Source organism: Hemitrygon akajei, chromosome 7, assembly GCF_048418815.1.
Source record: "Hemitrygon akajei chromosome 7, sHemAka1.3, whole genome shotgun sequence".
In the NCBI taxonomy this organism is placed as follows: domain Eukaryota; kingdom Metazoa; phylum Chordata; class Chondrichthyes; order Myliobatiformes; family Dasyatidae; genus Hemitrygon; species Hemitrygon akajei.
In genome coordinates, this window is record NC_133130.1 from 180,555,058 (window position 1) to 180,579,877 (window position 24,820).

Sequence of the window (24,820 nt, forward strand, 5' to 3'; positions counted from 1 at the left end):
AACTGAGTGACTTTTATATTTCCATCGGACAATACATTATCCCCTAGACAACGCTAGAGCTATTTCTTATTGATTATTATTATACCCGCACTTTTAGATTTAGTATTGATGACGTATATTATTTGTATGTTAGTATTGATATTATTTTTGTGTATTTTTACTAATAAATACTGTTAAAAATAGTACCATCAGACTTCAACGGACCTCTCCATTTTTGCTGGTAAGTGACCCCGTTACAGGGTTCATAACAGATCTAAAATAAATTATCCATGTCAGGGGGTCCCAACCTTTTTCATGCCAAGGAACAATGCCATTAAGCAAGGGGACAGTAGACCCCAGGCTGGAAACCCCTGATCTAGGTGGTTATCATTTTGTCGTTTGTAGGCGAAGGCTGCGCTATAATTTGCTGTTGTCTTCCCAATGTTGCAGCTGTGCCTTCAGAAAAGCAGCCTCCACTACCCAGGACACATGTAAAGGATAGGAATACCTTTTCCCTTTCCACTGCCCTTCCCAGTCTCCAGAATCTGAGGATGGAAGTCATGCAATCTCCCAGACGCAACTTGGCTAGTTCTCAGTGAGATGGTTTGGATGGTGCACGGGCAGGTTACGTCCTCACCAGCCGATCTTCTGGCACATTTAATGAATTGATTCATGGAGGAATGATGATTGCTGGATTTAATCTTGCAATCAATGCAGATGCACAAGCCTTTATTGGACACAAGCTAGAGCCTTTTTCACTGAGACCAAACTAAGGTCACCTCTGTATTGGACTGTAGAGTCATAGAGTTATACAGCACGGAAACAGGCTCTTCAGCCCAACTTGTCCATTCTGACCAAGTTATCTGACTGCATTTGGCCCACATTCCCCTAAACCTTTCCCATCTGTGTACCTGCCTACATGTCTTTCAAATGCTGTAAATGTCCTCACCTCTGACCTGTGAACTGAGAACTGTTTGGTTCAGTCTCGAGGGACTGTAAGGGGGGGTAGGGGTAGCACCAAATGGCTATGAGACAACACTTTGCGGCAAGGACCAAGAGGGCTGGTGGTGTGCTCGGAATGGGTGTGAAAGTGTCCGGTCTTGGCCGTGCTGTGAGGGAGCAGACACGGCTGCCCTGACCTGACAGACTGAGTCAGCAGGCTTCAACCGCCAGTGCAGACTCAGAGTCAGCTCTAACATGATGGGTAGCGCAGGACTTCGTTGGTTCAAGACATGAGCACAGAAGTGTGGAGTGAAATGTCAGGACAATGCTGCAAAATTGCCAGAGGTGTTGCCTGCTCCGTCAGGTGGATGTAAAGATCTAACGGGGACCATTCTGAACGGCAGCTTGTGCATTTCCCACCGCTCCAGCCAACGTTTATCCCTTAATCACTATCACTAAAATAGATTTCCTGGTCATTATGGCATGGCTGTGCAGAGACTGACTTACCACTTTCCTGTATTCAACAGTAGCTAAAAATAACCATTAGTTTGTAAAAGGCTGTGGAAGATTCTGTATAAGAAGAAGCATCTCTTTCTTTAGTATACTCCACCACAAGGGTAGACCCTGAAAGGCTCTACTTAACCAGTGCATATAAATCCCTTTCTTCTTCATTAGTTGTCAAGTATCTCTGAAGGTTTTCTAGATGATCTGGAGACAGAGATGGAGCTCGGGATTGGCCAGTGCTAAGTTACATGTACGGTAGTTGGTTTGTCGAATAGTAGCTTGTCTTTGGAAAGAGGCAGGAAAATGGGAATTGTACCAATGAACAACAGGAGGAAACAGGAGGGAAAACAAGAGTTGTACCTATGGTAAGGGGCAGGAAAACGAGAGTTGTACCTATGGTAAGGGGCAGGAAAACGAGAGTTGTACCAAGGAGGTTAGTCCTCTCACATTATGGGTTCGTTTCTCCTGTTCTGAGATAATGCTTTCACGGTCCAAAGGTTCTTTGGAAGTTAAGAATGAGGTGTAAAACTTGTTGCTTACAGCCATTTTATTAAGTGTTATAGGAGCAGAGAACAAACACAAAGGAGCAGCTGAGAGAACAAAGAAAAAACAAAGGAAACAAATTAGTCGTGGTCTTCTTATTCTCAGACTAGGGAAAAGAAAAAATCCAATTAACCTATAAAATAGCCCTATTCAAGTGGCATGACACCTGCTATGGAAAACTTAAGAAGCTTCTAGAAAAATCCAGAAGCAACAGTACCATAATTACGGGAAAATTCACTGAACAATTACATGGATATGGGTGATTATGTAAAAATACAAACAAGCATTGGAAAGTTAAACTACAAGAAAAATAACAATTCTGCACCTTAATCCATTGCACCAGACAAGATAGGACCGAGAAAGGAAACAATCTTAAAATAATTAATAAATGGGGAAACTTAGTAGAAACTATCTCTACTGAAATTCATCTGGAGACAAGGAAGGGAACGTGATTGACTAACGTGTTGGAAGAGTTTGTGCTGTTCTCTGTTAACAAGTAACCTTGACCACCGTCTGAGAAAGGGCCAGGTTTTCACTTTATGGTTTTAACAGCAATAGATCCAACATCTGGGGAAGATTATACTTTAACAAGGGCTTTTTCTTCCCCCCTTCTTTGTCACTTCTTCACATCAGCAGACTTTTCTGGGATTTAAAATTCATTATGGCAATCTCAGCTGGGATCCATTGCCATGTGGAAGCTATTTTGCATGCCTAACTAATCAATCTCCATTCAGTGGCTTATTTGGAGCCATCCATGTTAGTATTTGAGGGAATAAATTAACAAACATTATTGATTGTTCCATTGGGAATCATTGAAGAGAGTGTTGAAAAAATATCTGGTCTGTTGAAAAGTCCAGTTGGCATTGGCCTTCCTAATTATTCCAGTTGTCGTTTGCTTTGAGAATGTAGGCTTTAGTACCAATAAAGGTTTATCATGAGTTCCCCTGATGTTAGGTCCTCCCAGAATGCAGTAACCCTGGCAACATATTGAATTGGCTTCTTCCTAGGTCTTGACTTCAATAAAACAGTGTCCTGAACCTTGACCACTTCTCCAAGGTTTGGAGCAGCAAGGTAGCATCACGATATTACAGCACCAGCAACCCAGGGTCATCTACCACGGCTGTCAGTAAGGAGTTTCTGCAGTTTTGGGGTTTCCTCCCATATTCCACAGATATACAGGGTTAGCGATGTGGTGAACTACATATACCTGTCTGGACACGCCCCTCCACTGACTGCTCCTGTGGCTCCTCCCACAGACCCCTGTATAAAGGCGATTGGAGGCACTGCTCCTCCCTCAGTCTCCAGGATGATGTGTGGTGGTCTTTTGCTGCTGACGGTGCTTTCTTCCAGCTAATAAAAGCCTATCTCGACTCACGTCTCCGAGAGTTATTGATGGTGCATCAGGCGGGTAAATTGGTCACATAGGCGTCCTTGGGCCGGAGGGGCCTGTATATCTAAATAAAAATTAAAATAATTTTACAGAAGGCAGGAAAAGGGAGGAATCTACATTACATACAGAAATCTTGTAAGATCCCCTCTCCCACCAACCCACCCTGAAACAATATCTGGATTCATAGGGGCATAATTTTACCTCATGGAACTTGACCTTACTCGTCCTTCTGCCCTCTCCCCTGTGTTGTCCAGCAGCTCTCATTACTTGCCCAATGCCTTTACATCTGCTTCGTTGGGGACATTCCTTTCTGGCTGCTAACATTGGTCTTCACTTGAAGCAGGCCAAAGGGCGCCTGCCATCAATCTTCCGGACTCTTCTCTTGTGAGGCATACTCTACGTGGGCGATCTGGCATCCAGTTATGTCCGTATTTGAACTCCTGTTCATAAGACCCTCGGATCTGATCATGTACAATGCGTGGTCTGTGGAAGCCAGCAGGTTACAGATCGAAGACCTTGAGAGGTGTAAACTGATCTCTGATCACTCATAAAATCCATTATTTCCAAAGTTGTTGTTTCTAATATATAACAATGGAAGGGGATTATTTATTGCACAGTTGGCCACGTGTGAGGCATTAGTGCTTTCTAACTTAAGCCCAGAATAACACTGCTTGTTATGGCAACAATACAAACATACCCTTGTCTGTCTAACCTCAGGAGACCATGAGCTACACTTCCTAATTATTTTGTCTGTTCTGTTTTCTTTTTTGCCTAATGGATGTCTAGCATCCAAAACCCAAGCTGGGCTTGAAATGAATATTCGATTTTCCTCTGGGAATGCTGGAAGATACTCTTAGTGCCCACTTTATTACGTGTCTCCTGTTCCTAATAAAATGGCTACTGAGTGCATGTCCGTGGTCTTCTGCTGTGGTAGCCCATCCACTTCAAGGTTCAACGTGTTGTGTGTTCAGACACCACTGTTGTAGCGTGTGGTTATTTGAGTTACTGTCACCCTCCTGTCAGCTCCAACCAGTCTGGCCATTCTCCTCTGACCCCTCTCATGATCGAGGTGCTTTTGCACACAGAACTGCTGCTCTCAGGATGCTTTTCTTTGTTTTTTTGGACCAATCTCTATAAAATCAAGCGACTGTGGTGCATGAAAATCGCAGGACATCAGCAGTTTCTGAGATTCTGAAACCACCCCGCCTGGCATCAACAATCATTCCCAGCCAAGATCACAGATCACTTTTCCACATTCTGACATTTGGTCTGAAAATCGTGGAGATGGGATTTGCAGCACTCTGTCCAACTCTTGCCCTCTTTTATTCACTTTCAGGCCAGATGTAGGATACGCCAAAACCCAACATTGCCCCAAAATGCCATATTCATGAAACACATTCTTCCAGAATTTTCTACAGGAAATTTCTTGTAACCACTCCTTATGTAACACATGGAACATATGAATTCTTTGTCTTCATAAGTGTCAACTAATGCAAAGTAATACATCAGTAGTTATCTCATTGTAATTGTTTCTTTGTGCTTACACATCTTTCAGCAGCCCAGTACAGACTTTTAACAGTGCTCCCTTGTTGTTGTTCCTTTCCGCACCTTGTGGCACATCAGGCGGCAACGTTGCCATTTCTTTAGCATTTTTGTCTGGTTTTTTACGAGGCCGAGTTGCTAGCTCGACGCTCAACACGGCACGGATGGAAAGCCTGCAAGGAGCTGGCTGGATTCGAACCGGGGACCATTTGCCTCAAAGTCCGGTGTGGATGCCACTACACCACTGGCCAGCAACAGTGCTATCTGATACAAGATTAAGAGCTTATCCTTTTCTTCCACAATTGTCCATAATCCTATTTTCCATTTTCCTTTCAGCTGATCAAACTGCAGCCTTTGTTTCTTTAACTGCTCATAATGGTTAGGATTTGATGAGTTTTTTAAAATTTGTAGAGACCATTTTAGTACACCTACTTTGCCTATGTGCAGCCACATTTCTCTCCTGCTGCATTTCTTTCAGCTGTGAATACACCAAGCAAGCTGATGGAGGATCTCAGCTGGTCAGGCTGATGGGTAGTTGATGTTTGGGTCAGTCCAGAAATAAAGGTCTCAACCTGAAATGTCGACTGTCCATTTTCCTCCGCAGATGCTGCCTGCCTTACTGAGTTCCTCTGGCAGCCTGTTTATTTTGCTCCAGATCCCAACGTTTCAGAATCGGAATCAAAATCAGGTTTATTATCACTGGCGTATGTTGTCTCTTGTGCCTCAACTTTATGTTCATGTTTGTTTTAAAAAGAAGTTACTGTTTATGCCCCACATCACTCTTGCAGCTATCCAGTGGAGTTGCCCAATTCACACTTACCAAATTGTTTGTTATTTTAATGAAAAAAATCCTTTCTGAAGTCTGGTATGAATTGTGCATTTTCAGACCCCATGGTTCCACCGCTTAATTGGAACCATATATTGTTGCGACCACATTATCAGATATTTGCGCACATAGTGAACCAGTGTGAGGTTAGGCTGACTTGTAAATACCAGATCTAACATCATATGGGTTAACCTCAGTTACTTTATTCACCTGTTGAGTCCAGAAATTGTCTTATATATTTCCAGCAAACATTTCAACTCTATTATCTACTAAAACAGAGTACAACCCAAACTAAAAATCGAAAGAAGATGGAAACCTGAAGTAAAACAGTAAATGCTGGGAACGCTCAGTAGATCAGGCAGCATCTGTGGGAGGCGAATGGAATTGAGATTTTGGGTCTCACTCTCTTCGTTAGTGTGTAAACTCATTGCTCTGTGGCACTTGCTTGACGTGCTGAACTAAGGGTCTGTGGATGGATTCTGTTTGTGGATTTCAGTTCAGAAAACTATTTGCTGAGCGTTTATAGTTTGCGTGATTTCCTTTTTATCTCTCTGCACTTTGGGTGTTTGACGGTCTTTTTTTTAAAGGGTTCTTTTGGCTTTCTTTGTTTTGTTGCTGCCTGTTAGATGTGTAAGGTTGTATAATGTATGCATACTTTGATGATAATAAATGTACATTGAACTTTGAACTTTTAAACAATCCTGCTACTAACTTCCAGGAAAGTTATGCTTCAGCTGGGACATTTTGTTTGAACATGTTCGCGATGTCTTGTGCAGAACCAGGACCTGGATGTTCTGTGAACGTGGCGATGTTTGTGTGATGTTCATCGTGGTTTCCGGGATGGTGCACATTTTGGCTTTGTGTTACCCTCTGGTACACATGAAGCCATTCCGGAGAGCAGGAAGATTGCCCTCCCGATGCTTTAGGGTGGCATTTGCTTTCAGGAAGGTGATTTTTCTTGGTACAAAGTTAGGACCTGGGCTAACTCTGTTCTTCTGCAGAAGCATTGGAATGGATGGGTCAAAGCCACTTCACTTTGAGCCTTTATCCAGCCAGCAGGTAGTTGATTTAGTTATATCAGTGGGTTGGCTTGCTTCTAAATCCAGATATCAGGTATGCAAAACCAGATGGTCTATGACTACATTATCATTTATATACTATTTATGACGTAGACCACATTATTGCACCTCAAACATTATCGAGCATTTATCATAGATTCACTGTGCTACTAAATGCTAATCTAAAGCATTTTACACTTCTCTGAATATTAGCATGAAACATTTTTGCATTAATATCTAGTGGTTATTTTGCTCAACATTGGGTTAAAACTATTGTTACCTCCTGCAATTCATTCATAATCAAAATTAAAATGCGTCTATTTAGTTAAAGATTCAAAGATAAACTTTGTTTGTTACGTGTACATTGAAGCATCATTTCTGTCAACGACCAACACAGACCAAGGAAGTGCCGAGGATCACCCTGCAAGGTCACCGTTTGTCTGGCGCCAGCATAGCTTGCCCACAGTTTACTAATCCTAATCCTAATGGAATGTGGGAAGAAATCGGAGCATCCAGAGGAGTCACAGGAAGAGCGTACGAACTCCTTACACGCAGTGGCCGGAATGGAGCCGTGGTTTGTGATTAATAAAAGGTTGTGTTGATGCTATGCTACAACGCTGCTGAAGTAGAGAAGTGATTTTTTTTTCCCCAAAGCCCTCAAGTTTGGAGCTGACTGTCAGTGCTGAGACTTGAGCTAAAGCATGTCTGTGTCAAATCTGCATATTATTAGAGCTGATTCCTCAGCACTAATAGGAATTTACAGAATGCTTTGTACAGCTTACACATCGCTGTCCAGGCAGTGAAAGCAGCTGGGTTCTAACTACCAAGGGTAAAAGCTGAAGTCAGCCTGCTTTACTTCCTCAGCACTGTGGCTATTTTTTCCCTTCCATGCTGTTCTGAAGGCACTGACTCCAATATGAAGTGTGAAAAAAAAATTAACTGTAGATCACGATGTTGCTCAAACGAACTCTGCTTTTTGGTTAGATCTTGAAGCCCTAGTACTGACTGTTTCAAGTGGCCCAGCTTCGTCCCTGAGATTAGCCTGTGGTGTTGCTGAGGCCGTCACACACCAGTCGGACCTGTTATCGCAGCTGCAAGTTAACTTTTCAGCGCTGTTGAGAGAAGACGCTCTGCCCTTCATACTTCCTACTCACCCACTTCTGGCAATGCCGGTGTTAATTCATGTCCCTTGCTGAGGTTGCAAGAGGCAGGTTCAGGCTTGGGCCTGTCAAAAGGACCAGGAGGTGAGATGGGGATTGTACATAGCAAAGTATGTACAGTATATGTCCCCTGAGATTTATTTTCTTGCAGGCATTCACAATAGAACAAAGAAATGCAATGGAAATAATGAGAAGTACATACAAAAAAAAGAATGACAGACAACCGATGTGCAAACTGCACAGATATGAAAATAATAATAATAATAATAAATAAATGAATAATGCTGTGAACAGACTTGTAGAACCATTGAAAGTGAGTCTACAGGTTGTTTTCAGTGACCTGAGGTGAGTGAAGTTATCCGTGGTGGTTGGTGGGACCCTGATGGTTGTGAGGTAATATCTGTTTCTGAAACCGGTGATGGGGGACCCAGGGCTCCTGCGCTTCGGTGGTGAGGAGAAAGCATGACCACGATGGTTGGGGTCTTGATCCTGCTTTCTTGGGAAGGTGCTCAATTGAATGTTCTTGTCGATGGGGAGGGCTTTTCCTGTGCTGGGCTGGGCCATGTCCGCCACCCTTTGTAGGCTTTTCTGTTCAAGAGCATTGCTGTTTCCACGCCAGAGCGTGATGGAAGCAGTCAGGATACCCTCCACTGTTCATCGGTGGAAATTTGACAAAGCTTTAAGAGACGTGCTGAATAAGTGGAAACTTCAGAGAAACGGAGGTGCGGTGGTGTCTTCATTGCAAAGGCCGATGCTCTGAAATGATAATGCCAAGTTAGGAAGCGAAATGCATTGACTGAATAATTGGTGGGAGTAGTTTCAGCAACAGCCGAATATTTGAACAGGGTATGTTTGAAGTTCCCAAGGATAATTCTTGACACTAATTTTCTCTTTTGATTTGTTTGATGAGAAATTGTTTTAAAGAGTAGGCATGCACACATGGAAGGAATGGCTCTGTGTCCTGACAGTCCTTGTGATATTGTGGAGACACTTCTCTCCAGGTGCATGTGGGTAGCACCTTGTTACACCAGCCGGTGAATTTAATCACTTCACATGGGCTGAGACAGGAGGTAAATCCTGATCTCTCCCTGCAAGAGCAAGAGCTAGTTATGTGTAGATTCTTTCAGGGCAGGAGGGAATGGCTGTTCTGTATTGCCCATTAATATCTGCCAGGATGGTCCCCGTGGGAGATGGTTCAGCATCTTCAGCTACCAGATCTGAGCTCAGGCAGCCACTGCACAAAATGAATAAATAGACAGATTCCAGCTGAGCCAGAGAATGCAGCTCGACAGGAGTATAGAGGCCCAGGAAGAGCAGGGAGGAAACGGGCTCTCATGACCCGACTGTTCCCCTTTCCCCCCTCCCCACTTATCCATCAGCTCTAGGATTCCCACAACGCTACAAGATCAGGCACATCATATGTCCATCCAACCCCCCTTTCTCAGCCTAGGTACGTTATCTTCTAGCAAGGTTGCTTGCTTGCAAGTCATTTTTTCTTGCAAGGCGTTGGAGATTTTCAGTCATTACACAGTGCTCGAATAGGAAAGAATAATTGGCTAATAATTATCTATCTATTTTTTCATTTATTGATAGATTTATTTATTCATTCACCCATTTATTTATTTGTTTATTTATTTATTGAGATGCAGCGAGGAGTAGGTCCTACCGGCCCTTAAAGCTATGCCACCCGGCAACCCTTGATTTAACCCTAACCTAACCACGGGACACTTTACAATGACCAATTAACCTACCAACTGGTACTAGCCTTTGGACTGTGGGAGGAAACCGGAGCACCCGGAGGAAACTCACACAGTCGCAGGGAGAACGTACAGACTCCTTACAGGCAGCAGCAGGAATTAATAACCGGCTGTCTGGAAGACAGAATTTTGGGGTGAAAGGTGAAATATTTAAGGGGACTCTGAGGGGAAACCTCTTCACTCAGATTATGAAATGAGCTGCCAGTGGAAGTGGTGGATGTTGATTCAATTGGCACATTTAAGAGAGTTTGGATAGGAACATGGACGAGAGAGATTTGGAAGGCTGTGGTCCAGGTGGAGGTGGATGGTAATAGGTGGAAACACTGACCAGCAAGGACTAAATGGGTTGAAGGGCCAGTTTATATGCTATAGCGCTCAATGACTCTATTTTAGATTTTGGATTGTGTAATGAGTAACAGTTAATAGATGATTTAGTAGTCAAAGGACATAAAGAGAAATGTGATAATTAAAAAGGTAGAGATTTATAGTAAAACAAAATCATTTACTTTAATCTGAAACTGGAGTAGTAAATCTGAATGAAACAAATTATGAAGGAGTGTCATCGACCCGAGGTAATGAATATTTAACCTCCTTGCCGTGACCATGCGGGTTTCCTCCAGGTGCTCTGGTTTCCTCCCACATTTTAAAGATGTATGGGTTAATTGGTCACATGGGTGTAATTGGGTGGTGCAGGCTTGTCTTTGTGCTGTATCTCTGAATATGGTAATTGGTTCCTGTGAGCTAATCTCCTAAATCTACTTTCATAAGATACAGGAGCAGAATTAGGCCATTTGGCCCATCGAGGCTGCTCTGCCATTTCATCATGGCTGATCTATTCTTCCACTCAGCCCCAGTTTCCTGCCTTCTCCCTGTATCTCTTCATGCCCTGACCAATCAAGAATCAACCGCTGCCTTAAATATGCATAAAGACTTGGCCTCCACAGATGCCTGTGGCAAAGAATTCCACAGATTCACCACTCTCTGGCTAAAGAGGTTCCTCCTCATCTCCATTCTAAAAGGATGCCCCTCTATTCTGAGGCTGTGTCCTCTGGTCTTAAACTCTCCCAGCATAGGAAACATCCTCCCAACATCATACCTGCAAATCTGCGACAGTGCTGCAAATTCATTTACCTTATTCTGTAAACTGTACGCATCCAAATCTAACACCTGTATTCACCCTTTTTGATCTCATTTACATTGCACCCCATCTTGTTGACTGTAATTTTGCCCAATCGATGGCCTCAGATTCAGAAGCAGACTCAGTGCCAGAGATCCGACCGCTGTTTGGTCATTCCCCCCGGACAGTATCCAAAGTGATGCACTTGTTGTTGAGGAGAGTGGCCACAGGGGTACTCTGCACTGGCTCTTTAACCCCTTAACCTTCCTGACTGGACTGTCACCCAGTCTCCTGTGTCCTGCACCTTGGGTGTAACTACCTCTCTATATGTCCTGTCAACCATTCAGCCTTCTGAATGATCCGGAGTTCATCCAGTTTCAGCTCCAACTCCTTAACACGGATTGTCAGAAGCTGCAGCTGGAAGCACTTCTCGCAGTTGTGGTTGTCTAGGACACTGGAGGTCTCCCTGCCTTCCCACGTCCCGCAAGAGGAGCATTCAACTATCCTGTCATCTCACCAGATCTTCAGACCCACTAGGTCTTCATAGATCCTCCAAAAGAAGAGATTTTTGGAATGTTGGCTAATGGAATGTTGGCCTTTATTACAAAGGGAATTGAGTACAAGAGCAAGGACATCCTTTTGCATTTGTACAGGGCCCTGGTGAGACTACACCTGGAGTATTGTGTACAGTTTTGGTCTCCAGGGTTAAGGAAGGACATCCTGGCTGTAGAGGAAGTGCAGCGTAGATTCACAAGGTTAATTCCTGGGATGTCCGGACTGTCTTACGTAGAGAGGTTAGAGAAACTGGGCTTGTACACACTGGAATTAAGGAGATTGAGAGGGGATCTGATTGCAACATATAAGATTATTAAGGGATTGGACAATATAGAGGCAGGAAATATGTTCCAGATGCTGGGAGAGTCCAGTACCAGAAAGCATGGTTTAAGAATAAGGGGTAGGTCATTTAGGACAGAGTTAAGGAAAAACTTCTTCTCCCAGAGAGTTGTGGGGGTCTGGAATGCACTGCCTCAGAAGGCAGTGGAGGCCAATTCTCTGGATGCTTTCAAGAAGGAGCTAGATAGGTATCTTATGGATAGGGGAATCAAGGGATATGGGGACAAGGCAGGAACCGAATATTGATAGTAGATGATCAGTCATGATCTCCGAATGGCGGTGCAGGCTCGAAGGGCCGAATGGTCTACTTCTGCACCTATTGTCTATTGTCTATTTTTGTGAGGTCATGCAGAGCCATCTTTAAGTTGCAAATGGTGACTCCTACCAGAGCAATAAGGTAGAATCCTATCTGGAAGAAGCAACATAATAACATTTGAACATCAGAACCACGTACAATGACCTCCAGAAATAATTTCATCAGGCACATATAAAAAAAAAAGCCTTTTGAGATAATGTGGTGAAAAGCAGTTTGGGAGCAGCCTAACATCAATCCACATTGATCTGTATCGTAGAAAACATCAAGCTCTATTTGGTGGCGATGTTATGCATTGATTTGCAGCATCAAGTAGGGTTATGCCATGGCTGCTTTCTCTCGCTGTGATTTATCTAATTTGTACCTGGAACAGATTATATTAACTGCCTGGAACGGTGTCAACTGAAGGACGAGAAATTAGCAACCTTTGTTTTACAGATGACATTGATCTAATCGTTGGAACTGTGACATGTCTTCAGGAAATAGCATGGCTGCTGGCAAAATAGGTCCACACCAGATGCCATTTCATTGGCTCTTCACTCAGCTCCAGAACATCTGGACAGCAAAACTGCATACATCAGGATTACTACAGCTCAACATTCAATACCCTCAAAAGTAATCAATAAGCTTCAAGACTCTGGCCTCAATACTTCTTTGTACAATTGGATCCTCTACTTTCTCACTTGCAGACCCCAGTCAGTAGAGGTGCATCACAAGACTGTGCGCTTAGTCCCCTGCTCTACTCACTTTATACTTATGACTGTGAGGCTAAGCATAGCTCCGATGCCATACTCAAGTTCACTGACAGCACCACCGTCGTGGGCCAAATCAAACCTGGCTGAGAGGTGCCACAATAACAACCTCTCACTCAATGTCAGCGAGACCAAGCAGCTGATTATTGATTTCAGGCAGAGGAAACAGGAGGTGCATGAGCCAGTCCTCATCGGAGAATCAGAGGTGCGGAGGTTCAGCAACTCTGAATTCCTCTGTGCTATCATTTCAGGGAAATTGTCCTGGGCCCAGCATGTATGTGCCATTACGAAGAAAGCACAATAGTGCCTCTGCTTCCTTGGAAGTTTGCAAAGTTTCAGCATGGCATCTAAAACTTTGACAAACTTCTATTGATATGTGGTGGAGAGTATATTGATGGTTGCATCATGGCCTGGTACAGAAATACCAATGTCCTTGCAGGAAAATCCCATCAAAAGTAGTGGACATGGCCCAATCCATCACGGGTAAAGCCCTCCCCACTATTGATCATATCTACACGGAGCTCTGTCACAGGAAAGCAGTATCCATCATCAGGGACCCCCACCACCCAGAACATGTCCTTTTCTCATTACTGCCATCAGGAGGAAGGTACAGGATCCTCAGGACTCACATCACCAGATGAGATAACTTCACTCACCCCATCACTGAACTATTTCCACAGCCTATGTTCTCGATATTTATTTTTTATTATTATTATTATTATTATTATTTATTTATTTTTTCTTTTGTATTTGCTCAATTTGTTGTCTTTTGCACGTTGGTTGTTTGCCCGTTCTTTTTGGTGTGATCTTTCACTGACCCTATCGCCTTTCTTTGACTTACTGTGTATGCCTGCAAGAAAACAAATCTCAATGTTGCACATGGTGACATATTCGTATGTACTTTGATAATAACTTTACTTTGAACTTGCATTTTGAACCAGATGCTGGAGGAACTCAGCAGGTTGGGCAGCATGAATGGAAAGGAATAAAGAGTCGATATTTATTCCTTTGATGGCCCAATTCTGCTCGAATGTCTTATGGTGTAAGGTAGTGTAGTGGATCTATCTAGGACGTTCGAGTAGATTCCCTTAAAGGAAAACGCCTGTGCATCACTTTGTTTAACATGGGGAGGCTGATGCACAGAGAGCCACTACATGGTCTTTGACAGATCAGGGTCAGGTTCCAGTTGCACGGAGTGTAAGATGACTGGAGACCCTGTTGTGATGCATCATCATCTTCAGCCAGCTACACCTTGAGGTCCTGGTTGGATTGCTCTTTGTCTGGAACCTTCCCCTTGAACTTACCGCCATGGATGACCCCACCAGGAGCTAAGCAACAGAGGCTAAATTCCACCAGGCATGGCTCTCAGAATCTCAGGAACTCATAAGATTTTCCACAGGGACTAGGTGGCAATCCTTGGAGGTGTAACACCACCATCCGGAGCGCCAGTCTGGTTTTTTGTGTTCAAGAGTCTGGAGTGGAACTATAACACTCAAATTCCTCTCTGCCTCAGGGTCGAAAGTGATGACAACCGTAGCAACAATGAAAGCTAAACATGCCATTTCAAAAAAATACACATTGAGCACATGGAGGGAATTCCCTCTTGAGGACCTAGCAAAAGCCAGGGCAGTAGGTGTAGAGTGCCTCATTGATTCTGTTATAGTTATTACTCGATAGGTTTGTTGAGTATGTCCACAAGGAAATGAATGTTCGGTTTGTATAAGGTAACATAGATGTACTTTGATAATAAAATTTACTTTGGACCTTGAACAAACCTGTAGAGAATGCAGTGTAGGTTAGTTCCCAGTGTCAATGGGAACATGAAAGCTGATATCATATAGAGTGTCTGAAGCAAATGGCAGAGATGTACAGTGTATTCACCCCCCAAAAGTTTGTTCACATAAATGAGTATTACAATCAGCAATTTTGATCAAATGAATTGAGAATTTTTATTTGTGAATCTCATGCTCTTATTTTTTTTACAATCGATCCCAAAACACAGGGAAAATTGTAAAGCACGAAAAACTAAAAAATTAAAAACTGAAATGTCAGCGCTTCAAAAGTATTCACCCCCCTTTGCTCAGTACTTAGTTGAACCACCTCTCACAGCTATTATAGCCAGTAGTCTTTTTGGATAATTTTCTCTTTGCTTTGCATAACATGATGGAGCAAGGTTTGCCCATTCCTCCTTGCAAAATTGCTCAAACTGTGCCAGGTTAATTGGGGAACGGCAGTGAACAGCAATCCTGAGGTCTTGCCAGAGATGTTCACTCGGGTTAAGGTCAGGTCTCCGACTGGGCCTCTCAAAGACATCATTCTTTATTTGAAGCCACCCCATGGTTGCTCTGGCAGTGGTCTTTGGGTCAATGTCCTGCTGAAAGACCAACTTCCTGCCCAGTTTTCTGGCAGAGGCTAGTGGGTTTTAATCCAGGATCTTTCTGTATTTAGCAACATTCATCTTTCCAACAATCCTGATCAGATTTCCAGTCCCTGCTGCTGTAAAGAATCCCTATCGCATGATGCTCCTTTCACCATACTTTACAGTAGAGATGGTGTAACCTGGCTGATGTGTAGTACAGTATTAGATTTACACCACACGTGTTGCTTACAAAAGCATATTCTTGCCCGTAAAGACTTTGCAAAGCATCACTTAGAAGATACTATAAAGATGTAGAAGGCCTTATGGCTGGATGAAACTAAGGTGAAACTTTTTGGCCTCAACACTAAGGTGCAGCATAAATATAATACTGTGCATCAGCCGGAAAGTACCAGGAGCAAGTAAGTGTATCTGGTGGACCTGTTGTCCAGGAGAAGATGCTAATTTTAGGAGTAGATCTACACGAGGCTGGCTGCTCTCTTTCAGCTAATACCAGACCATTTGGTTCATAGCGTTCTGTGCCCCGGCATACTGCCTAACAACAGGACTATCAGAACTTGTGGCTCTAACGTCATTCTTTGAGAATGAGACCGTGTCCAAACACCACGCAGGGCCCGCTGAGAGCCAGGAAAATCACGAAGGTTTCAATTATTGTGTGGAGGCCGTGCAGTTATTATTTTAGCTGGCATTGGATCCTGCAGATGATCTCACTGCATCAGCAAAGTGCTGTGGTTAATTTATTCACTTTCCTACTCAAAAATTAAAAAAATACATTTGGAATGCAAAGTTGAAGTGAGGACTCCAATTATGTTTTATGTATTCTATATATTTTTAATAGATTCCTTGCTCCGTTGTAGATGAGGCAGAAATCGGTTCTGTTCTGCATTTAATATTTGAGTAATCTTATTAATATATTGCTTGATTAAGCATTTTTGTTCGTTTCAATAATTCATGACGGGTTGTATGTATAGATACGTGAACTGCGCATGTCATCACATCAGCACATGATACGTGTGTGCCTCGCTTAAAGTAAACTCGAAGTTACACCTGTACTTTCGGACTCCCGTGTGCTCCTTTGAATTAGTTTAATGTTTTGAAGTTACAAAACATAACATTGGCAATGAGGGATTTTTTAAATGAACCCGAGACGGCTACTGATATTGAAGTGGAGCAAGATGTTCAAACTAAATAAAATAGACAATAGACAGTAGGTGCAGGAGTAGGCCATTCGGCCCTTCTAGCCAGCACCGCCATTCACTGTGATCATGGCTGTGATCATCAGTACTCCGTTCCTGCCCTCTCCCCATATCCCTTGACCCCGCTATCTATAAGAGCTCTATCTAACTCTCTCTTGAATACATCCAGAGACTTGGCCTCCACTGCCTTCTGGGGCAGAGCATTCCACATATCCACCACTCTCTGGGTGAAAAAGTTTTTCCGCATCTCTGTTCTAAATGGCCTACCCCTTATTCTTAAACTGTGGCTTCTAGTTCTGGACTCACCCATCAGCAGGAACATGCTTCCTGCCTCCAGTGTGTCCAATCCCTTAATAATCTTATATGTTTCAATCAGATCCCCTCTCATCCTTCTAAATTCCAGTGTATACAAGCCCAGTCACTCCAATCTTTCAACATATGACAGTCCCGCCATTCCAGGAATTAACCTTGTAACCTACGCTGCACTCCCTCAATAGCAAGAATGTCCTTCCTCAAATTTGGAGACCAAAACTGCACACAATACTCCAGGTGGGGTCTCACCATGTACTGCAGTACAGCTGCAGAAGGACCTCTTTACTCCTATACTCAATTCCTCTTGTTATAAAGGCCAGCATGCCATTAGCTTTCTTCACTGCCTGCTGTACCTGCATGCTTGCTTTTATTGACTGATGTACAAGAACACCTAGATCTCGTTGTACTTCCCCTTTTCCTAACTTGACTCCATTTAGATAGTAATCTGCCTTCCTGTTCTTGCCACCGAAGTGGATAACCTCACATTTATCCACATTAAACTGCATCTGCCATACATTTGCCCACTCAGCCAACCTGTCCAAGTCACCCTGCATTCTCATAACATCCTCCTGACATTTCACACTGCCACCCAGCTTTGTGTCATCGGCAAATTTGCTAATGTTACTTTTAATCCCTTCATCTAAATCATTAATGTATATTGTAAACAGCTGCGGTCCCAACACTGAACCTTGCGGTACCCCACTGGTCACAGCCTGCCATTCCAAAAGGGACCCGTTAATCGCTACTCTTTGTTTCCTGTCAACCAGCCAATTTTCAATCCATGTCAGTACTCTGCCCCCAATACCATGTGCCCTAATTTTGCCCACTAATCTCCTATGTGGGACTTTATCAAAAGCTTTCTGGAAGTCCAGGTACACTACATCCACTGGCTCTCCCTTGTCCCTTGTCCCTTGTCCCAAAACGCAGCGAGGGACGCCGAAACAGAGTAGCATGTGTTCTTCAGAAGGTAAAACATGATTGAGTTTAAAAACTAGTAAGAAAAGGGAAGAATCCATAAACTGTGAGTACTAGGTGATAATAATCATAAAAAAATCAGAAATGGCTGGCTACATTGGGAAGATTGGCAAGTTTGATTACACAATTAGCTCATATATACTGAGCTATTGAAACAGTATTTTGAAGCAAATGAAATAGCCAATGAGAAGCGACTGCCAATTTTGCTGAGTTCATTGGGTTTAAAGGCATACGGTTTGCTTCGAGGTTTGACTGCTCCAACCGGACCTGCAGAAATGAGCTTCCTGATATTGTCAACGTGATGCAGGAACATTTAGAACCAAAGCCATTACTGATTGCAGCATGCTTTAGGTTTCATAAGCAGAATCAAAAAGACGAGGAGCCCATTTCACTGTATATGGCTGAACTGAAGACACTGAGCATTGTCAGTTCAGTAATTGGCTTAATGACACACTGAAAGATGGTTTAGTTTGTGGAATCTTAGCAGAAAGCATTCAATAATGGCTCCTAACTAAAGCTCAGCTTACATTTAAAATAACAGTTTCAATGGAAACTGTAGACAGCGACACAACTGAGTTGGAGTCAGGAATGAAAGAAGGTGAACAAAGTTGCAACACCGAAACAGAAACTGACCTGGCCAAACAAATTCTATTGCCATCATGGCAGGGGCTGACATACACCAAACAAATGCAGACTTAAAGGCAAAGCTTACAGAAAATGCAACAAAGTAGGACACATGCAAAGAGCATGTCGGGTAGGCACAAATAAATGGACTGCGCAGGGAAGAGAAAATGCTAAAAAGTCAAGTTGACGATGATTAGAGTGACACAGGACTGTCTAGCCTTGAAATTTACAGTGTGAAAATTAACTGTAGACTAGTAATATGACTTACGCCAGAAGTGAACGGAAATTTATTAAAATGGAATTAGCTATTGGTCCGGCTGTTTCAGTCATTCCACAAAGTGAGTTTGAACGGCATATCAATGATACCAAACTGAAGCCTGCAGATATTCAACTAAGAACTTATACTGGAGAAAAATTAACTTCTGTGGTAATGACATCTATAACAGTGAAATACAATAAGAACAAGCCACATTGAGCTTGTATGTGGTAAAAAAAAAACAGAAGGACCGGCATTGTGGAGACATTGTGAAGCCAATTGAAAGTGAATTGAAGCCAATTGAAAGTGAATTAAGGAAGCTACTGGGTGATGCCACAACTGTTTCCATGCTAAATACCCTAAACCATTCCCCAACAGAGGGCAAACAAACATTGGTGCCAACCTCTTTACTTCTGGTTGGAAAGCATATTGGACCAAAGAAAGACCATGCTGCTTGGAGGAAGTGGGAAAATGACAAAAGCAGTGGTCTGACCACAACAATTTTTGTAGGCAATACATCTGCGAAAGCTTCTGATATGTTAATCAGGCAAACTGTGGATTGGTTTTAAGGTGGTAGAAAGTATAAGGAGCTTCAGTAAAGTTGCAAGTATTCGGCTTTTGTGAGTAAAAAGAACCAGATTTTACTCTACAGGCATTAAGGTTTTTGCATGAACTTCAAGTGGGAGACGAGAAGCTTCTTGTAAAAGTCGATGCAAAAACCAATATCTAGCTGGATGAATGGAAAACCAAAGAGAAAGGAGTTAATGGAGATCTGAAAACAGAGGATTCATCAGATGATGTTGTGGATGAGGAAACTAAGAGGAGAGATCAGAGCGTAAAGGGAGCAATAGAAGGATTAATAAGAGAATACTCCAGTGAATGAAATGGACCTTCCCAAGATCAAGATGCACACACTAGAAGAAGAAAAAGGAAAAAAGAGTTGGATAGAAAGAATGTGAACAAGAAAGAAGCAGGTGTGAAAGAGACAGAATGTGAGAAAGAAAATGAAAGGGATAAAGTAGACCCAGAGAGAAGATAAGAGAAGGAAGTTGCCCAGAGCTGTCAGAACCACTTTCTGCAATTTCAGATTCAACTCCTACAACCATCACAGAGGAGGCCACAGAACCTGAGATCGTTTCACAGCCACTAGTCTCACCTGGCAAACAGTGTGATTTCCCCCTTGTCAGGCAGACAATGATCCCCTAAGAATACGAATTCCTCCACAGAGATTAAAAAATGAGACAATTTAAAATGTACTATGCTATGGGTGTCTGTATACAGTTGTTCTGTTATATAATATACTGTCTATATAGTTGAGAAGCAGTCTATATTGAGTTGGAGTTTATAGATAAGCAAGAAGTGTTGTGTATTTAATATTTTAGTAATATTTGAGTAATCTTGTATACATCTTGTTTGATTAAGTGTTCTTGTTCGTTTAAATAATTCATTACAGGTTATATGTATAAATATGTTAACTGCATATATCATTGTGCTACCACGAGATAACATGCGTGCCTCAATTAAAGCAAACTCAATTAAAGCACCCTCATTTGCGGACTCCCGTAACTTCATTTGAATTAGTTTAATGTTTTGAAGATACAAATAAAACAGGTTCAAGAGAAGGTAAGAGACTTGCATTCATGAAAGGATTAAAGACAGGAGATTAGGGTTATTTATCACGTACAGGTACATCAAAACATCAAAAAATGCATTGAAATATGTTGCTTGCGTCAATGATTTACTGTTACACTGCTGGTGTTTAGGGCAGCAATGAAGGTCCTCCATCTCTGTTGGTGTTCAGGGCTTCCTTCATCATGTCAGTAGCTACCTCTCGGTTTTCACTCCTCTCAGTCGTGCAAGTCCTGGGTGGAGACTCAGGAATACCATCACTCTCAGATGTAGGATTCTTCATTGCTGTTTCCGTAACAATTTTGTTTTACCAGTCGGGACTGTTAGCCCTGAGCTAAACCCCAGAACCTGGAGTACCAGTGGACCACTCTTGGTCTGTTCTCTACTCTTTGACCTGTTTGCCATGGATGACCCTACCACGAGCCAAAGCATAAATCCCCTGACTTCAGACAAAATATCTCGCTGGGTCATAGAGGCACGCAAGCCTCCAAACCCAACGACAAGGTTGTGGTGCTCTTGGAGGGTCAATGACTAACGTGCTGGGGGCAGTCTGCAAGTGTTGCCATGCTTCCAGCGCCAACATAGCATGTCCACAACTTATTATCGCCAACCTGTATGTCTGGGAATATGGGAGGAAACCGGAGCACCCGGAGGAAACCCATGTGGTCACAGGAGAACATACAAACTGCTTACAGATAGCGGCAGGAGTTAACCCTGGGTTGCTGGTGCTGTAATAATGTTACACTGACTGTTATGCTACCGTACTGCCCAATGTTAAAAAAAAAACCATTGCTGCCTTTTTGAGGAAAGGAGAGATTGTGGGATGTGTTTCACACTGAAGGGGTTGCTTTGTTAGAACTATATTTAAGCTTTTAATACACCAAACTTCTTTGTGTCCTTTCTTCCTACCCATGATAGAGCACTACAAGAGAGTGGGTCAGGATTATTAGAGATAGGCAATAACCCTGGAATGGGATGTGTGCTATGAAGGTTATACCTTCCAGTTTCATTGAGGCCCCCTTTCCTACCTGTGGCCCTTGTACCTGCTTTGGCATGGAATTCCCATGATGTTTCAACTTCTAGCACACGTACAGAGCTGTCTTCCCACTCTTTATTTGGTAGATCACAGGGAGGATTGGTCCAAATTCAATGACTCCCACCATCCAGACCTTGCTCTCTTCTCACTGCCACCATCAGGAAAGAGGAACAGGAGCCTTGGGTCCCACATCGCCAGGGTCAGTTATTACCCTTCAAACATCAGGCTCCTGAATCAGCACTCAACATTGAACTGATTCCACATAAGGCTCACTTTCAATGACTCTATAACTCATTTTCCTCTTTTCTTTTATCTCTCTCTTTCTCTCTCCATCCATCCATTTATTTATTTTATATTTGCACACTTTTTCTTTTGCACAATGATTGTTTGTCAGTCTTTGTGTGTAGCTTTTCATTGATTCCGTTTTATTTCTTTAATCTTCTGTGAATGCCTGCAAGAAAACGAATCTCAGGGTAGAATATAGTGGCAAATATGTACTTTGATAATAGATTTACTTTGAACTTTGAATTTCCATATTCACACTCATCCAGTCGGAGTGGGCACATTCAAGGCCTGTGTTAACAAGTGAAGTTCACTGGCAGCACGCACACGAGCAGTTTATCAGAACTCACTCTGCTCACCCTTCCTTCCCAGCTAAATTGCATGAGGTGACATTTTCTCCCTGTGCAGATCTCTTGAGGCAAAATGAACTACCAACAAAATTATGAATTCAATGTTCTGGAATTTGTGAACAAAATGAGAGCAAAAATCATTAACCCTTTGCTCTCATTTCACCAACCCAGACAATGTATATGTGTGTGGATTTGAATGTGGCAATCTAGCTCTTTTCAATGGATCCCTGCTCCGCAGGGGCCAATGCTTAGCAAACTTCTCCAGAAATGAAAAGGTCTTCAAACATTCTCATTGGTGGAAAAATAGATATAAAAAGTGTGCTTTATGGTGTACCTTTTTGTATGAGGTAGAAATACACACAGTGGCCACTCTATTAGGTACAGGGGTTATCAGAAACAGGTTTGATGTCACTGGCAGATGTTGTGAAATTTACTAACTTTGTAGCAGCAGTACAACACAATACACAATCATAGAGAAAAACTGTGATTTATATTATGAATATACTGGTATATAATAATTAAATTACATAAGTAGTGCATACAAAGGAAATTTTTTAAAAATGAGGTAGTGTTCATGGGTTCAATGCCATTCAGAAATTGAATGGCAGAGGGGAAGAAGCTGTTCCTGAATCACTGAGTGTGTGCTTTCTTTATTTGGTAACTAACAAAGTGGCCACTGAGTGTATATGTAAAAAGTGCACTTCCTGGTGTACTTTTGTATCAAGTGGAAGTGCATTTTAACGATTTACTAAGCCTTAATTTTTCCAGCCTCAAAAAATAATTTTATCTATATAGATTATCATTCATTCAGATAAGCAGATTGAAAAGTAAGGTACTGTACTTTAAACTAACGTGGTGGTTCTCCCCACTCAGTACTGGCTGTATTGTGGGACAACAGATAAAATAGCATCTCTTAAACTTTATTTCAGAGTAATCCGATGTGTTAAGTAAAAACAAAGAGCAGGGTTAGGCTGTATGAGGGCAAACATTAGAGCACAGAAAGCTGACTTTTACTCTATTCCAGGTGCTGAAATGGGTCGAAGAAACCATCCAGGCCTCTAAAGTCCACCTTCTGTCCACAAACCACAAGGACAGGGAGGAGCATGTCTGGCTGGTGCCCTTTGACCCAAGCCTGAAAGAAGTCACCATTTCCCTCAGTGGACCTGCGCCAGCCATAGAAATCCGGGACCCTTCGGGTAAGCCGTTGAGGAAAGATCACTCTTGATTGGATCGGAGTGGACCTCCTGTTTACAGGCCTCTTTGTGTATTATTTATGCTGTGGAAGTGAGGGAGAAATAGGAAGCAAACAACTTCTAGGATCTTTGAATTGAACCAATTTCAGAATGATTGGATGACAGTATCAGTCAATCACAGAAAGAGGCCGATTCTGTCCCGTACTCCTGCTCCTTCCTCTAACCTTCCAGAGGATTTTCTACTCTGTTTTGTGTAAGGATACTTCGGAAGGCTGGTCATTTTTAACCGTAGATCCATATGGGTTTGAACCTACTGGATAAAATTAACTTTTGGGTCAAACTGAAGCGTCCTACTCACCCAGAACTTGTAAGCTTTGAATCGGAAGTTTGGGAGCCTTTTTCTCAGATGAGCAAAGGTTCCATTGCCAGCATCACGTTTGGGAAGCAGACGGGGCAGTCATCTGTCGGTTGGGTTTCTTTCAGGCCAGATCCTACGGAGAGGATTGGGTTTGAACGAACTGCTGAGTATCCCAAATTCGGCTAGAGTCGTCAACGTTCGGAGCCCACGGCCTGGAATGTGGACGATCAAGGTAAGGCTTGCATTTGTGTTGTGTTGATTCTGTCACGGTCGTTACAAGCCCAAATCTTACCTCCTTTTTTAACATTGTCAAATTTCTAGTGTAGCAGCTGATTTTCACTATACTTGCACATTGGATAGAAATGACCATAGACCATAGAAATCTACAGCACATTACAGACCCTTCAGCCCACAATGTTGTGCCAACCATGTAACCCACTCTAGAAACTGCCTAGAATTTCCCTAGCGTATAGCCCTCTATTTTTCTGAGGTCCATGTACCTATCTAAGAGTCTCTTGCAAGTCTCTATTGTATCTGCCTCCACCGCTATTGCCAACAGTGCATTCCATGTACCCACCTCTCTAGGTGTGAAAAATCTACCCCTGACTTCCCCTCTGTACCTACTTCCAAGCACCTTAAAACTATGCCCCCTCATGTTAGCCATTTCAGCCCTCGGAAAAAGCCTCTGGCTATCCACACGATCAATGCCTGTCCACCTCTTATACACCTTCATCAGGTCACCTCTCAACCTCTGTTGCTCCAAGGAGAAAAGGCCAAGTTCACTCAACCTATTCTCATAGGGCGTGCTCTTCAATCCAGGCAACATCCTTGTAAATCTCCTCTGCACCTTTTCTATGCTATCCACATCCTTCTTGTAGTGAGGTGACCAGAACTGTTAATACATGGGGTAGTAACATGATGATGCATGTTACATCCCCATTCATTTTTTTTTTCTCAGCATCTTCTTATCTTCCCTATTCATTCATTCCAACAGTGTCTAACATCTTAAAACACATACTGCCACTCTTTAGCTATTTTGAGATAAGCGTGTACTGTTTTCAATGTTAATTTTTCCCTTTTAAATACGTTGTGCCCTTTGTGACTCAGCCTTTTACTTTGATTACTCTGTACAAGTGAAGTTAGGGTGGATTTTTCACTGCAGTCACACTGTTGTCGTGTCACTAATGGATGATGACCGAGGGCTGTCTTTGTTAAGCTCCGCAGCACTGGGCGCCACTCTGTACGGATCACGGGAGTCAGCAACATCGATTTCCGGGCTGGATTTTCAACAAAACCCACCTCAGACTTCAGCAGAACAACTGAGCGCCCGATTCAAGGTAGTTCGCCTGGGCTCAAACCTATTATTGGCCATCTGGCCAATTTGTGGGTCTTCTTGGAGGGGTGAAAAGCACTGAAAACTTCTGGGGTCAAAGTAACGTGCTTAGTTAGAGTTTG

The 24,820-nt window shown here is 42.8% G+C and overlaps 1 protein-coding gene across 1 annotated transcript in view; it reads left to right on the top strand.

The window, feature by feature from the left end:
• Positions 1 to 24,820, top strand: part of LOC140731245 (hemicentin-1-like) — a 379,087-nt gene that overhangs the window by 59,761 nt on the left and 294,506 nt on the right. Inside the window, 3 exon segments of the mRNA XM_073052779.1 lie at positions 22,839 to 23,010; positions 23,491 to 23,597; positions 24,582 to 24,702. Of these exon segments, the coding sequence (XP_072908880.1) occupies positions 22,839 to 23,010; positions 23,491 to 23,597; positions 24,582 to 24,702 (400 nt within the window).